Source organism: Spermophilus citellus (assembly GCF_964194105.1).
Source record: "Spermophilus citellus genome assembly, chromosome: 8".
NCBI classification, from domain to species: domain Eukaryota; kingdom Metazoa; phylum Chordata; class Mammalia; order Rodentia; family Sciuridae; genus Spermophilus; species Spermophilus citellus.
The window spans coordinates 134,551,525-134,566,840 of NC_138189.1; the positions used below are offsets into that span (position 1 = coordinate 134,551,525).

Sequence of the window (15,316 nt, forward strand, 5' to 3'; positions counted from 1 at the left end):
TTTAGAAAGTAAACAAAAAATATAAAGAAGCAAAAAATGTCACTCCATTAGCAACACAGAGGAAATAATTGTTAATAGTCTGAAACACCATATTCAGTTAAGGGCATTATTAAGCTTTCTTTGTAAACATTTAAAATACCTGCATGACTGTATGGATCTAACCATTTGTTTTACAGTTCTCCCATTAGCAGATCATTGTGTTGATGCTGATTTTCTGCTGTTATAACAATGCCATGATAAATGTCTCTGGACAATTTTTAATAATATCCTTAGGAGAGATTCCTGGAAGTTAAAGCACTAGATCGAAGGCTTTGACTCACTTTGCCAAATGACTTTCCAGAATGCTTGGATCAATTGACACCCTCACCAGTAGTGTGTAAGTGCCTTCCTCATTTGACCCAGGCAGAACTGAATATGAGCTTAAACAAAAGCAAAATTTTTCTAATGTATAGCTGAAAAATAACATAGCTGTTTTAATCTGTGTGTAAGGCTGGATACGCTCTCCAAGTCCATTCGCCATCTGGGTTTCTACCCTGAACTCACTGTTCGTGTTCCTCCCTTATCCTACCATGGTTCTGGCTTTCTGATTATTTTTTTATGAGCTGTGCATATAGAGATAGAATGTAAATAATTTATTTATTATTTCCCTGTTCTTTGTCTTTTAATTTGGTTCATGATATATTTTTTAACCTAAAGAAGTTTGAAATCCTTTTAAGTCTCTTTTTGTTACCTTTTTATGCTTAGAATTTTTTTTTTTTTTACATCTCTGATCAAATATATTTTACTCTAGCTTTTTAATTGTTTGCCTTTGAAAAAAATGTTCGAAAATCCATTCACTTATATGATATGAGGCCAGGATTCTCCCCACTTCACAACAGCTGACTGTGTTATTAAAGACTATTAAAAGACTCTCCTGATTTGCTATGCTTCTTAACAACTTAAATTTTTATGCAGTCTGAGTTTATTCTCCTGTTTTGTTTTTGATTTACTTGTTGTTTTGTAACATTTTATTAACCCCAATGTCAACAGTTTTTTTCTTTTCCATTAAATCTTTTAGATACTCTCATTTGTTTATTCATCCAGGTAATACTCAGAATACATTACTCAAATCTCAGAAAACATCACATTGTAGTTTAACTTGCTTTAAACTACAATTAAGTTAGAAAGAGCAAATATCCTAAAATGCTCTCACAATGTTAAGCCTTCCCTTTAAGGAACAAAGACTGCCTATTAATTCAAATTTTCTTTCTCTCTCAGTCCAGTTTTAGTAGCTTTATATAATCTTGCTACAGTTCAGATTATTTCCAAGAAATTTATGTTTTCTGTTGCTATAGGACTGGGACTTTCCCCTCCCTTATACTTTTTAATGGGCTATTGCCAGATGAAGGGAGACTAACAACAACAACAACAACAACAAGGTTCTCCAGGGGCTTCCAGGTGAACAGTGCTCACCCACAGTGTGGGCACAGGTGAGGGAGAAGGCTAGTGTGCTTCTGGCAGGGCGTGAATTAATATTAAGCTTTCTGATAAAATACATCAAGAGCTTTTGGCCTACCAGTTTCATTTCAAGAATGTATCTCACGAGTGTTATCTAAATCACTCTTATCATCTGCAAATCATGATAATCTTGGCTTAAGCTTCCATCATCTGAAAATGTGAGCACACTACTCAGAGCATCTGGAACAATTTTAAGAAATGGCATTCCCAGAATCCTTATTTTCTTCCGAATATTCTGAAAGGCAACTGTACACTGGCTTTTTACTACTTTGGGGGAATAGTCACCTTAGAATTTAATGAAAAGTAAGTCCTTCCATTCCAAATGCAGAATGTGTTTATACATAAATTACAGGGGTTTACAGACCATACAAAGTTATCTGTGTATGTTATGAACCTAATTTCTAGCATTTCATCATTAAATGTATTTAGTTTTTATTTTTTTCCCCTTTTAATCATATTAAGGAAATACCTATCAATTCCTATTTAAGGACTGCTGGGTTTCACTGCCTCTAGAATGTTAAAATTTTGTCTCAATGCTTTTCAAATACCCATTAAATAATCTATCTGGTCCACTATTTAAATTTCACAGGTCATTCTTTTTAAACATTTAACTCTGAAAATAATTTCAAATTTATAGAGAAGTCTGAAAAACATAACAAAGAGCAACCGTACACCCATCACCCAGACTAACCTACACTGACAATCTGCTACATCTGCTTTATTGTTTGCACTCTCCCTTCCCACTGTCCACACACACACACACACACACACACACACACACACCCCTTATGTATTCTGACACAGAGTTGCTTCAGATACAGGCAGATGGAGAGAAGACAGATATCTTCATATGTACATAATGTCTTTCTCAACTATTGCATCACAGTCCTTTACTCTTAAGTACTTAAGTATGTATTTCCCATGCAAGATGGTTCCACAGAGTCCTCAGCAAAGTCAGTGAATTTAACATTGACATGAAACTTTAATCTACCATTCTTATTCCAGAATTGTTCTCTCAATAATATCATTTATAATAATCTTCCCCCTGTCCAGTACAGGATCCACTGTCATATATTATATATAGCTTGTCATGTCTCTTTTTTAAAAAAAAAAACAAACTATTTTTTTTAGAGGTTGATGGGCCTTTATTTTGTTCATTTATTTATATGCAGTGCTGAGAATTGAACCCAGTGCCTCACACATGCTAAGTAAGTGCTCTACCACTGAACCACGCACGACCCCAGCTCCTTAACGTCTTTTAATCTGGAACACTTCTAGCTTTTCTTGTTTTTTTTTTTTTTTTTTTTGGACAAATATTTTGGGAGAATAAAGTCACGCTTTACTCTCTTAAATACAGAATGCTCATCATTTGGGGTTTGCCTGATGTTTCCACAGGATGGGGCTCAGGTTTGCATTATCAGCTGGAATCCTGCACCGGCGATCCTATATCCTTATCAGGGTATCACATCTGGAGGTATATGGATTCGCTGTCTTTACTGCTGATGACAATGTTGATCCCCCAATCAAGATGGGGGATCAATTATGTAATTATAAAAACAAATTACACAGTTTCTGTACTTTGTAATTACTGCCTTCTAGTGTCCTTTGTGACTAATAGGTAGTTTGTGGGGAAACACCTGAAGACCATGCAAATATCCTGATTCTCATAAAAAATTCTCTTTGTATTTAGTATTCATCAAGGAGCTTTGATCCTTACTAGGATGCTTGCAAACTGCTGTTTCTCCAACTCTAGCTCGTTCTATACCAATCAGTCTTCCTAATTCACTAGTTCATCTATTTATTGTTGACAAGGACATATGTTAGTGTTCTTGAGTGGTTTAAAATTAATTAATGTATCTAATTATATTTGCCCCCAGGTACCTATAGGATCTAAATTCACAGATTGAAAAATATTCTTTAAAAAACTGCATCTGTACTGAACATGTACAGACTTTCCTTTCTTGTCATGATTTCCTGAGCATCACAGCATAACAGCTACTTAAACAACATTATATTGCATTTGGTTTAAAGTATACAGGAGGATTTCACAGGTTATAAACACTAGTACACCAACCTATACAAGAAAACTGAGTACCCAAGGGTTTTAGTACCCTCGAGGATTCTGAACAAGATATACCAAGGGACAACTATGTTTTGTGCTCACACTGGGAATTGTGGAAGCCCCTTCGAGTTGGCTCCTGTGACACGCCCCATAAGCATTCTTTACTTTTTCTGCCATAATGAGATGCTGGCTATTTTTCCAAGGAGCCCCAGTTCCTCTTGGTGGGAAATGGCAACAGAGGTTGCAGTCGGGGCTAGAGATGCACTTGTTGCTACTGGATGTCTCTGTTTCTTGGCCCTCCCGGCACACACATCAGAAACCACATGCATGTACAGACACACATACATAGATTTCCATACACACGAGAACAAACACAAGCATACACGTCTAAGTATATATTATTAAAGTTATGATTACACACTGATGCCTCCATCTACCTCACAATTAATCTCTTGCCCTCCTTCATGTTTGTGTGTCTCTTACTCCACAGTGAAAACCAAGCTCCCCAAATAGCCACACACTCATTCTCTTAATCTTATCATATATCTAAAAGTTACAGAACTATTTTACTCGTATCACCACTAAATAATTGAGTCTATTAAAAAGATATTTCATTCTACAGCAAAAAAAGATAGAGCAGTGCCCTAAAATAGCAAATCATGATTCTGGCTAACTCACATTAATAAAATGGCAGTCAGGAGACCACATAGTGTTTAAATGGAAGAACTTCTAGATAATACAAAATTTAAAAATACTTCAAACTGCAGCCTCTGAACATGACCCTGTGTTTGCTACAGGAATGAATGACCAAGTCTCCTCTGGGAGAACAGCGATAGGAAAGATAAACATCTGAAGGGTTCAAGTGAAGACTCACCTTTTCCAATATGCCGCCTGGTGTTTTCAATAGTGGAATTCCGGTTAACATTGGAGAGCAGCCCAAGGCAGAAACGGTTCTTATTGTTGGAAGGATCAGTGAAACCATCCACCAACACACTTGTGGAGGAGGCATGGAACGCTTCACCCACTCGATTGTTGAGCTCATAGTAGACAATAGAGCACCAGTGTTTTGGTTCCTCATAAGCAACTGCCTGAACATCTGTAAAAAAGAAAAGGTTCCATCAACTGAAGTTTGTGTCTCGGGCTCTCAAAAACTGAAACTGCATCCAAAAAACTGGCTCAGGATCATGGAAGAGCAACTGCGGTTATAGGTTTTCTCTGATGTCTAAGGCAGGTACTTCTTACGAAGTGTGACATTCTCCTTTAAAAGGAAAACAATTTCCTACAATTACTATCAGAGAGCAAGCCCAGCGACAGCATCTGCTGAATACTAACAAAATGCTACTTGCTCTTTAATATGCAGAAATGGAAATCACCCTACCACAGACCCTGGCTCCCCATCTAAAGAAGTGAAACAAGAGGCCAGTGAAAAAAACAAGTGGCAAAGAACAGCAGAGGCCCGGAGTTAGGCCAAGAGTGCCGCATACAAAGGGCTCACTTTTGGCAAAGCCTTTTCTACCTATGCTTTTTAAAGGAATGAAAATCAGTTTTTAATTATTGATAAGAAGTGACTTTATTACGTATAAAGTTGCCAATAATGATCACAGCTCCAGTTTTGCTCCAGTTCTCCAACTCAGGAAGAAATCCTGCCAGCTGGCCATTCTTACACAATGAATCATATCTCTCTCATCCAGATTTCATGCTAACTTCCTTATATTTGCTTTAAGTCATGCAGAGCAGGTGTGTTTTGTCTCTCCATTCCCAGAATGGGCCAACAATGGAAATTACCCAACTTTACTGACAGGATGCAGCTTGTTAAGTCAAATCTCCTAAGACTAACAAGTCTCCCAACAGAACACACTTCTAAACACTTGCAACTAAAAGGTTTTAAAGATAAGTTCCTTCTGTAGTAAAACCTCTTGTACAACTGCTTTAGAGATTCCAGGAATACAAAACCATAGTATTTCCAGCATACCAATAAATAATGATCTGAGGTTTATGAAGTCTTGGGTGTGCAATCATAAAAAATTGAAAGAAAATCCACATCAGAGGCATGGGCTATAACTGTAAAGGGAGAAGAACCTCTGTGTTCTTACTATCAGCCTCTACACATATTAAAATGCACTTTGTTTTTGACTTTGGTAAAGAAAACAAAGAAAATGATCACTAAAAAATCCCACACATCAGTTGCTTTATATACTTACATATTTCAGCTGAAAATATATACTATTTCCCTTGTTTTCTAAGCAACTCTGCCATGTCAATTTGCTTAAGCTCATGGAGTAAAATTTTAGTGATTTACAAGTGCCCCATCTTAAAGACAGCTCCAATGTCATTCATATAGGTCTTTTATCAGCTTCCAGGATTGTTCAAAATACTATTCAAGTAGACCAGACACGGATGCAATTCTTTTTCTATAAAAATGCCATGATAGGGCTGGGGCTGTAGCTCAGTGAAAGAGCACTTGCCTCACATGCATGAGGCACTGGGTTCAATCCTTAGCACCACATAAACATAAATTAATAAAATACAGATATTGTGTCCATCTACAACTAAAAAAATATTTTAAAAAAATGCCAGAATATTTCGTGAGCCATACAATCTTTATTAGATCTACCCCACTCTGCCCTTGTGGAGCAAAGGCAGTCAGAGATAACAGGTAATGACTGGCACGGCTACGCTCCAATAAAGCTTAGTTTACAAAAACAGGAGCAGACTCAATGGGATGTGGGCTCCAGTCTGCTGACCCCTGCTCTTGGGAAGTCACCAACAAGGACAGTAAGAAAAAGACCCAACATCCCCTTCCTTATGAAAATATTAAATGATTGTAGACTTATTCCAATGGGGAAAAAATTTAAAGTTATATAACAGGAACATTCTTAAATCTGTGTCTATTTCCTGAAATCAACATGTTAGACTTAACCACAATGGGCACAGGGTCCACAGGGTCTTATCAGTGTGTACTACTCTGTCCGTTCTCTCCTTCTATCCTGTTCTCTAAATTCCAAAAACGTGTGCGAGAGGGATTATTTTTCAAATCAGAGTGTTTATTTGTTGACTTATAGTTATATGTTTGATAGGATGTCCTAGAGATGATCAGGTACCATAAAACACAGAATCAATAAAAAAAGAAAGTGATTTTAAAAATTCAACTGCTTAAGAAGTTGTACATCCCAATTTATTACATCGCACATCTAAGAAAGGTTCTTTGAGTTCGACTTTTTAAAAATAAATCTTACAGTTTTAGGTTCACAGAAAAGTTGAGTACAAGGCCAATAGATTTTCAATATGTCCCCAACCCTATGCATAGCTTCCCATATTATCCATAACCCCTATTGAGGGGTATATTTGTAATAACCTATAAATCTACTATGACACCTAATTATCACTCAAAGTCCAGAGTTAACATTTATATGGGGATGTATGTGGTATTGGAGATGGAACCCAGGGCCTTGTGCAATCTAGACAAGTGCTCTATCTTAGCTACACCCTTATCTCTTGGTGTTGTTCATTCTGATGGTTTGGACAAATGCATAGCAACACATAGCTATCATCACAGTATCATACAGAGATCATCAAACTTTAAGTACTTAAAAATACCTGCAATGCTGACGAAGTCTGAGATATCTATTTTAATTTAAAAAGTGTCAATAAGACGTATCTAGCAATCAAGTTGCATTTTTAACTTCAATTTGCATAAATGTTACACAGATTGAACAATCTGTGCGTGTGAGTGTGTGGGTGTGCCAGTGAAACCCTTCCCGAGAGGCCACTGGGGAAGGGTTCTTCCTTTCCACTAGTGTGGCTGTGGCTTCTAACAGATGCTCAGGGTCCTATCATACTTAATTTACCTGTGCTCTGCTCTCTTAAGCCTACTCGCCACTGTCAACCTGCAGGAAGGATGGCACTATCCCCTCAGTCACTGCCATGAATAATACACAGCTGAAATTAAAGACCCACCCTTCACTCAGGAAGGAAAGAAACATTCAGTTCTACTTAGAGTTCTTCAGGGCGAGAAGAGGAAAAAGGTGTGCCTCAGTGTCTTTTGGGTAATAAAGTTAGAAATAAATTCAGCAAGAAAGAAGCAAATGTTATTAGTTTTGGTTTCAGCGAGACATAAATAAGGTCTAGAAAACAGATGGAGTTTATGCATATAGATTCTAACCACAAAAGAAACCTTTCAGAAGGCCAATTATGAGAACTTTCCACTCTGAACATCACCTGTGGAGCTGGTGCTGTGCCCACTGGGGTTCAGCTCCCCTCTGTCCACTTAAAAGCATTCCTTTCATCACCAGCTCTAAACGATACAGTATTGGAGATAAAAAGACGACTGCACAACCACATTCAGGCCTCTGTTAATCAAAAAATTCAGTGTTTGCTCTTTAAATAAGAGACATATGTGTTATCCGCAGAATTCTGTCCACTGAGCTTCTCTTCCTGTGCTCTGCCTTTCTCTAGCAGCTATCTTTTTTAAAGATTAATAAACTTTGTGAGAGAAAGCAACATATTGACTTTGGATTGTAAAAGGGGAGTAACCAGCAACTCATTTTACCTCCTCTGTTGATTTCTGAGGGCAGGGAAGGCGCCATCATATTTGTGTCCATTGGTTGAGAGCCATCCTGGGTCATGGGGTCCTCAGGAGGCAAGTAGGCAGGTGGGGGAGTATCAGCTACAAAGTTTCAAAAAAAAAAATCAACATGCTTAAAACATTCTTAAACACATATTCTCAAAAATGCTTAAAACACATATTCTCTTCTCTGCTAAGACAAGACCCCAAGTTGCCATCTAACCTCCACATCAAAAGACTAGATACTACGGACACTGGTCTTGATGTTACCCCAAAACCTTACACATTCTTGATGACAATTCAATGGGAGGAGCACCCACTATGAGCCCAGTTCCAGGAGCTGTCAGCCTGTTCAGGACCACACCATTTTATTTATTTATTAAACATTACATGCAATTTCTTGTTAACACTTAGGAGTTTCACCCAAGTTTTTAGCACTAATTATACAGAAGTCTTAATAAAAGTCTATGGAAAATGCTTCCCATCACTAATATTTGTTGTAGCCATTTTTGGGAACCTTAATGACTTCAGTGTCCTTAAGGCTTATAATATGGCATTACTATTGCCAGCTTTTTCTAAACTTCTGCAGAAACACATCCAGGTAAGCAGACTTACTAGTTGGCTTGGACCAGGACATTTAAAAAAACAATCAGAACGGCACTTAACTATGGATGGAAAACATCTGAAAGCTAATTATTTAAAAAGGAGGTTTCAGAATCTTTTGTATTAAACCTATGGGCTTTTTAGGAATTTACCAGCCAAGTTTCATTAGAGTCTATGGATTTAAACTGATAACTTTCCATGACTTTGAGCAATATGTTAGGATTACCTTCTCCTTTCTATTTAAATCAGCACTAGTTTTAAAATCCCTAATAATAAAATAGTTGGAAATAAATCAGTTTATCACAGTTTTAATTCTAAAATCTTCTGTTTCAGAATCTACGTATGTACTCTTCTGAAGGGCTCACCAGCTGGCAAACCAGGGCAGACAACATGGTTTCTGGAGCAACAAAGACTAATAGAAGTCTGATGTTTTCTTACTGTAAAATAGAGGGTATTTTGGTTCCCCACAAACAACCCTTTGTGGTCCAAAGCCAAATTCCTCACTGGCTCTTGGGAGCCCACCACCTAGCACCCATGACAGAGCCTAGGGAACAAACTTTGATCTTAGGGAACCATGCATGCTTGGAGAAGTACTCAGGGCAACTCTCCAACACAGATAACCAGCACTTGGGGTTCTTGGGGATTCTACTGATGCTCCTGTTGAATCAGCCCAATGCTTCCACCATCCAGCTGCTGAAAAGCTGTGACTCAATGTCCTGACACAGGATAAAGGGGTTGCACCTGGATGCCTTTTCCCCCGCTTTCTCCTTCTCTTTTAAAATTAGCTTTTTCTCTATTAAAATTGACTCGGTTTTACCTCAAGCCAGGACTGAAGACAGCCTCCTCTGAGCCTGAATCCTTTGAATTTCTGCTATCAAGTTGGTGACAATTTCACTGGCAACCTGCAGCATCAGCATGGCTGATGAGGAGGGAGCAGTTCATTATTGCTGGTGGTCTACTACTCCTCCTTTCTTCTTCCTGCATTTCCTCTACTTGGCCTGTGCCTTAATCCCTGGCAGTCAAGGACAAGGTGTAAATTCAGGCAATAACCTTCAGTGTTTTCTTTCAGGCTCGCCCTGGGTGCCACTATTGAAAGTGCTCTGAAATATATCTCCTTGCCACTAACCTGTCCATCAAACCCAACAGGTTTTTGAGGGAGCAGTGTGGACAGGGAATCACCAAATGTTATTAGTTTGATCTTACTATCACACCACCTTCATCCCAAAAGTTTTGGACTGAAAAACCACAAAGCAAAAAAAAAACAGGCTTAAAAGCGGGGAGTTAACAAATACATAAAAATGGAAGCAATGTAAGCAATATGAAGTATGAAAAATTTTCCTTTTTTTTTTTTTTTTCCAGTACTGGGGATTGAATGTAGAGACACTTTACCTCGGGGCCACATCCCCAAACCTTTTTATATTGCTAAGTTGTAGAGGCTGGCTTTGAACTTGTGATTCCCTTGTCCCAGCCTTCCAAGTGGCTGGAATTATGGGTGGGTACCACCACAATGGGTCATTTTTCAATTCTTGAAGGTTCAGGTCTGATGTTCAATTTGACACGTTTGCCCATTTTCCTTTTCCAAAATGTTAATGGATTTCAAGTGTACCTTTGATTCTTCTTGAGGTCAACTGGCCAGAAATTTGGTATTTTTTTTTGTGTGTGAGATGCTTGTTTATTAATTTATAATTTGAAAAATACAATGTCCTAATTAATCATTTATTTTGATAACCATTACACCATCAGTTATGTCTAAAAGAGGAAAATAATTGTTTTTTGTCTCTGCTAAGTTAAACAAGCAGATGGTTTCCAGTACTTCTGCTGCAATTCCTTTGTTGCTAAAGTATATGTTTCTTGGGATTACATCACCACTTAAATGAATTTAATTAAATGGGGAGGGAGGGTGTGATCCCTTAGGAAATATCTTTTCTGAAGTTGCACTGGCAACAGGGGTTTTTCCACATCTGAAATGATGTTAATCGAGGCTGTTTTTCATAACATCAATGTGTGTAATGCACTATGTCTCTCTCTCTTTTTTTGTATCAAGAGAAAAGACTGTAATAATTATGCCACTCCCAGAAGGATGCAGCTGTTTCAAAACTTTTTTAAAACAAAGGAAAAACAGTTTATTTGAGCATTTGTGCCTGACAAATAAAGCAAGACATTTGCTTCCTTGGCTGGAACCTCCTTCCTCTGCAAGTGGCACTGCAAAGCACCAGAGATTGGGCCCGGATGCTGCGGTGAAGCCCCCTCCCGCCAGGTCTCCCTGGGACCACTCCATCCTACCTGGCATCTGGAAAGGGCTGCCCGGGTCTGAGCTGGTGGGAGAGTGAGGATAGGTGCTGCTGCTGCTTCCGGGAGAGTTCGGGTAACTGCTGTTGGGAGAATGAGGGAACGGGTGGCTGTTGGGCTGCTGGAAAGAATCTGGAAAAGTGGCGTTGAGTGGCATGTGAGGCTCATTCTGTCCCAGGTTCCGGAACTGAGCTAGGAGGCTGTGCTGAGGGTTATATTCACTGTGTCTTGGAACCAGCACTGGAGGAAGAACTGGAAACAAGGAGAGGAAAAAAAGAGAAATAAAAATGAGAATTGTGAGGATCGATAAGCACTTCACTGTAAAGCTGTAACATTATCTGTAAGTAACAACAAATGATCTGAACCCAGCCCTGCTGCCAACTCAAAAACACCATTCAAATGAAAAGCCACTGATGCTCAGGAACAAATATAGCCTCTTTAGACCCCGAGATGACATATGCCTGAGATCTGCAGCACAGACAAAATGCCCCAGAAAAGTTTGCGAAATATATTCTTTTAGGTTAAAAATTGTTAAGTTTCTCATTGTTAATTTTTCCACCCACTAAGAATCAAACACAATTAGGAATATGTCACCACTGACAAGTCCACTTCACAGCCCAGCTGATAAGGTGTTTATTGAATGATATGAATTATTCCCAAAGAATGTTTTAAATTGACACACGACTTGCTTAAAAATGAAAAGGAGATAAATGAAGTCAAGAAGGTAGATACAGTGGGCAAGAGAACATCCCAAGGCTGGTGAAGACGTCGATCACACAGGAAGCGATGCTCTGTCGGGCAGGTTCATGCTGTGTCCCATCCCAGCAGCAGCACTCCATGAACATCTTTTCCTAAGGAGCTCAGTGACTTTACCCAGCATTCCTTGGCACCACTTGGTAGGCCAAGGAGGACACAGGATGAACTCTACATTCTGCTAACTGAAAACTCACGGTATGAAGGCCAAAAGGCAGGCACCTGGGAGAAGCAAAACAACTCCTCTGTCACTCCTAAAAGCCTCCTAAAAGCTCTGTATAATACTAAGAACCCGAGGAGTTGAAAATCGGCATGTTCATCAACCTCTAGAAACCGCCAGGCAAAGCCGCTATTGATATAGGGGCAGGGGAATGGTCAGTTACAGAGCCTTGAGGAGGCTCCACCCTGAGTTTCCCTCTTGGTCACCGGTTCCTCCTAATGACAAAGGCCTCTGGAAGTCCTCCTGCTCTTGTAGCCTCGATGGAGAGGATAAAACCCATTTTCAAACTGTATGATCCAAGAGACAAGATTTCAAATCTATTATAGTTGGAAGTTCAAACTCAATGTGTTAAAGAAACAATACTTGGTGGCATTAGGAATTCAGTTGACTTTTGAGGCTTTCCAGGCAATCTGTCCATGATTTGTTTTATTTTCGGGGAAAATAAGCTCTTAATACTTGGATCATCACATATTCATGGGCTGGAAAAAATATTTTTTAAGTAAAAATAGGTTTTATAAGTATTAAAATTTCTCATGCTGTATCTTAAATTTCTATATAATCCTGTAGCAGATTTGTTGATTTCTCTATTATTTGGTCCTTTAAGAACTAAGCTTTTGAGCATATATAATTTTTTTAAAAAATTTTTAATAGCTCCGTGATGGAATCTGCCCAAACCAAGCCATTAAAAGCCTGATTCTTTTCTCCTTCTACCTTTCAATATCATCTGAAATACAAACTACTTTGCTTTATCAAACAAATTCCTAATAAATGCTTCCACTATGCCAATAGAAACCTTACAAAATAAATACAATCTGTCAAACAGTCCAATACCTTTAAATTATCTTCTAGCTACAGTTTGTTATGCTTTTCACTCTAACTCACCCTAACTCCTAAACCACTTCCCACAAATGCAGAACCAGGCTGCAATCTGAATCAATTCTCCATCTCCTCTACCTTTCCGAGAGCATCCCCTGCCTGCCTATTTTAGCAGCTCTTATTCTGCCCAGGAGTCTTAGACTGAGGACTTCCTGTTCCTACTGCCTGCAGGCAGGGCAGCCAGGGGGGAAGAATTAACCTTTGCCACAGCAAAGGACAACGTGTTTCTGTACCCCCAGCATGTGTTCCCGCAGTAACCCTGTTGTGTGGCTACCTGCTCAGGCACAGAGCTGTCCTCAGCCACAGATGAGCTCCATCAGCTTTTGTAGATGACCTGGGAAGTGAACCACCAAGGACAGCAAAGCAGCATGCTGCAGAAGAACTTGACCAGAAAAGTAACTATTTCCCTCACCTCTGTTTTATTTTGGTGTGGTGCTAGGGACTGGACCCAGGGCATTGCACATGATAAGCACATGCTCTGCTGCTGAACTCCACCTGCAGGTCTTCACCTCCGATTATTAAGATGATTTTGTCATTGCTGGTACAGGACCTTTTAATAAACTCTAAGTAATGAATTATTAGAGATCTATAGTGAGATGCACAGATCTTCGCATAAACAAAACATATACTGCTCCATCTGGCTTCTTCCCCTGTGAGATCCATCTAACGTTGTGTTCCATTTTATCACATGTATATATTGCAATATATTTGATGACATAATTATATCTTATGCCAAAGAAATTTTTTCCAGTTTGGAGTAATTATAATGAAGCTGCTATGATTCCTTTATTTAACTTATTTTAAAACAACTTCAAAGCTACAGAAAAATTACAAGAATAGTATAAACAACTCATATATCCTTTACTCAGATTCAACAGTTTTTAACATTACGCCACATGTGCTTCATTATTACATCTCCTCCCTTCTCCTTTCACAGGCACATGCACATGCACATATACTCTTTCTGAATTATCTGAAAGCAGGTAGCATATATCCCCCACAATTCCTAAAAAGAATATTGACTTCCACATATAAGGTTAACAAAATAGCTGCTTTCAGTTTCATACTACTAACATTTGAGTTGTTTCATAGACTCTCTCTCAATGTGGGGTTTCTCCTCTGTTTCTTTTTTTTTTTCATTTATTTTTTTTTAAATATTTTCTTAGTTGTTAATGGGCCTTTATTTTATTTATATGTGGTGCTGAGGATCAAAAACCAGTGCTACACATGTGCTAGGCAAGTGCTCTATCACTGAGCTACAGCCCCAGCCCTCTCCTCTATTTTTTGATAATTAAAACTCAGAGATTTCTGACTGAAATACTGCCCAGGTGATATTCCCCCCTTCTGAGGGCAAATATCCAAAAGCCACTGTGTCTGCTTATGATTGATGTGTTGTCTAATTCATCCACTGTCTATAGTTATAATAAGAAAATCAGTGAAAAATACCTTAAGACTATGTAAATACCATTTCTCATCAAACTTTACCTCTATGTGAAGCATCCATTTTTGCTTGAATCAATTTTTGCTATAATGATTACAAAATGGTGTTATTTAACTCCATTATTCCTCGTCAAAATTCTAACATGAGCACTTTCCCTTCTTCCCCATTTACCTGCCCATCTATGACAATCAATCATCCACATAGAGTCAAGGATTCTTAGTCAATGGACTACCTATTTTGATGTTCAGATGGTCTTGGAATTGGCCATCAGGAGCCCATGCAAGCTGGCTCCTATGTCTTTTTAACATGCCATAATTTTTTGAGATTTAATTTCTGGAATAAGATGTTCCAGACTTATCTTTCACCCTTCTCTCCAGCTCTAGAATTCCCAGTCCCTTTCAGTTAGGAATGAGATATAGAAACCAAAACCTGGGCTCTGTGTTCTCTAAGTCTACCAGAGTCACACAGATTCTAGGGGTGTGCGGGCATCTGTGTCTTACAAATCCCAAGTTTTTACTGTTAGCTCCAAGTCCAATCCAACTACACAGGGTTTTGATTTGATTTCCTCCTTTAGTTCATATCAGTGTAGCCATATTTCAGGAACAAGCCTCAGCAACACCAACATTAATACATTTATGAAGAACATCCTCAATTCTAAAAGATACTTAAAATTTTTCAGAACAATTTTTCAGAATCATTATATTTATACTAATTTATAAACCAAACCTAAGATAAACTTGAGGCTTATTTTCTTTTTATGAAAAGTTTTTTTTTTATATATACAAAATACTTAAGATTTGCTCCAATTCATTTACAATGTTTTCCCCCACACCCAGTGTTATTTTATTAACTTGAAATTTTCTTTCTCTTCTTTTGGTGAGTTTATTTATTTGAACATGACGTTTGTTGCTGTTTTAAGAATTTTGTTCTGCAATCTTGATTTAACTTTATTTTTTTTAAATAAAAGAATGTTAACATGATTCTGAAAGTCAAATACTATAGTCCCTCTCC

General features: G+C 38.3%; 1 protein-coding gene across 2 annotated transcripts in view; it reads right to left on the reverse strand.

Moving 5' to 3' along the window:
* The window catches only part of SMAD1 (SMAD family member 1), a 76,059-nt gene that overhangs the window by 6,369 nt on the left and 54,374 nt on the right, over positions 1-15,316 (reverse strand). For both annotated transcript variants that reach the window (XM_081303815.1, XM_081303816.1), the window contains exons 3-5: positions 11,010-11,267; positions 8,109-8,225; positions 4,434-4,655 (exon numbers count right to left, since the gene is read on the reverse strand). In XM_081303815.1, the coding sequence (XP_081159941.1) occupies positions 4,434-4,655; positions 8,109-8,225; positions 11,010-11,267 (597 nt within the window). The remainder of the gene's footprint in view (positions 1-4,433; positions 4,656-8,108; positions 8,226-11,009; positions 11,268-15,316) is intronic.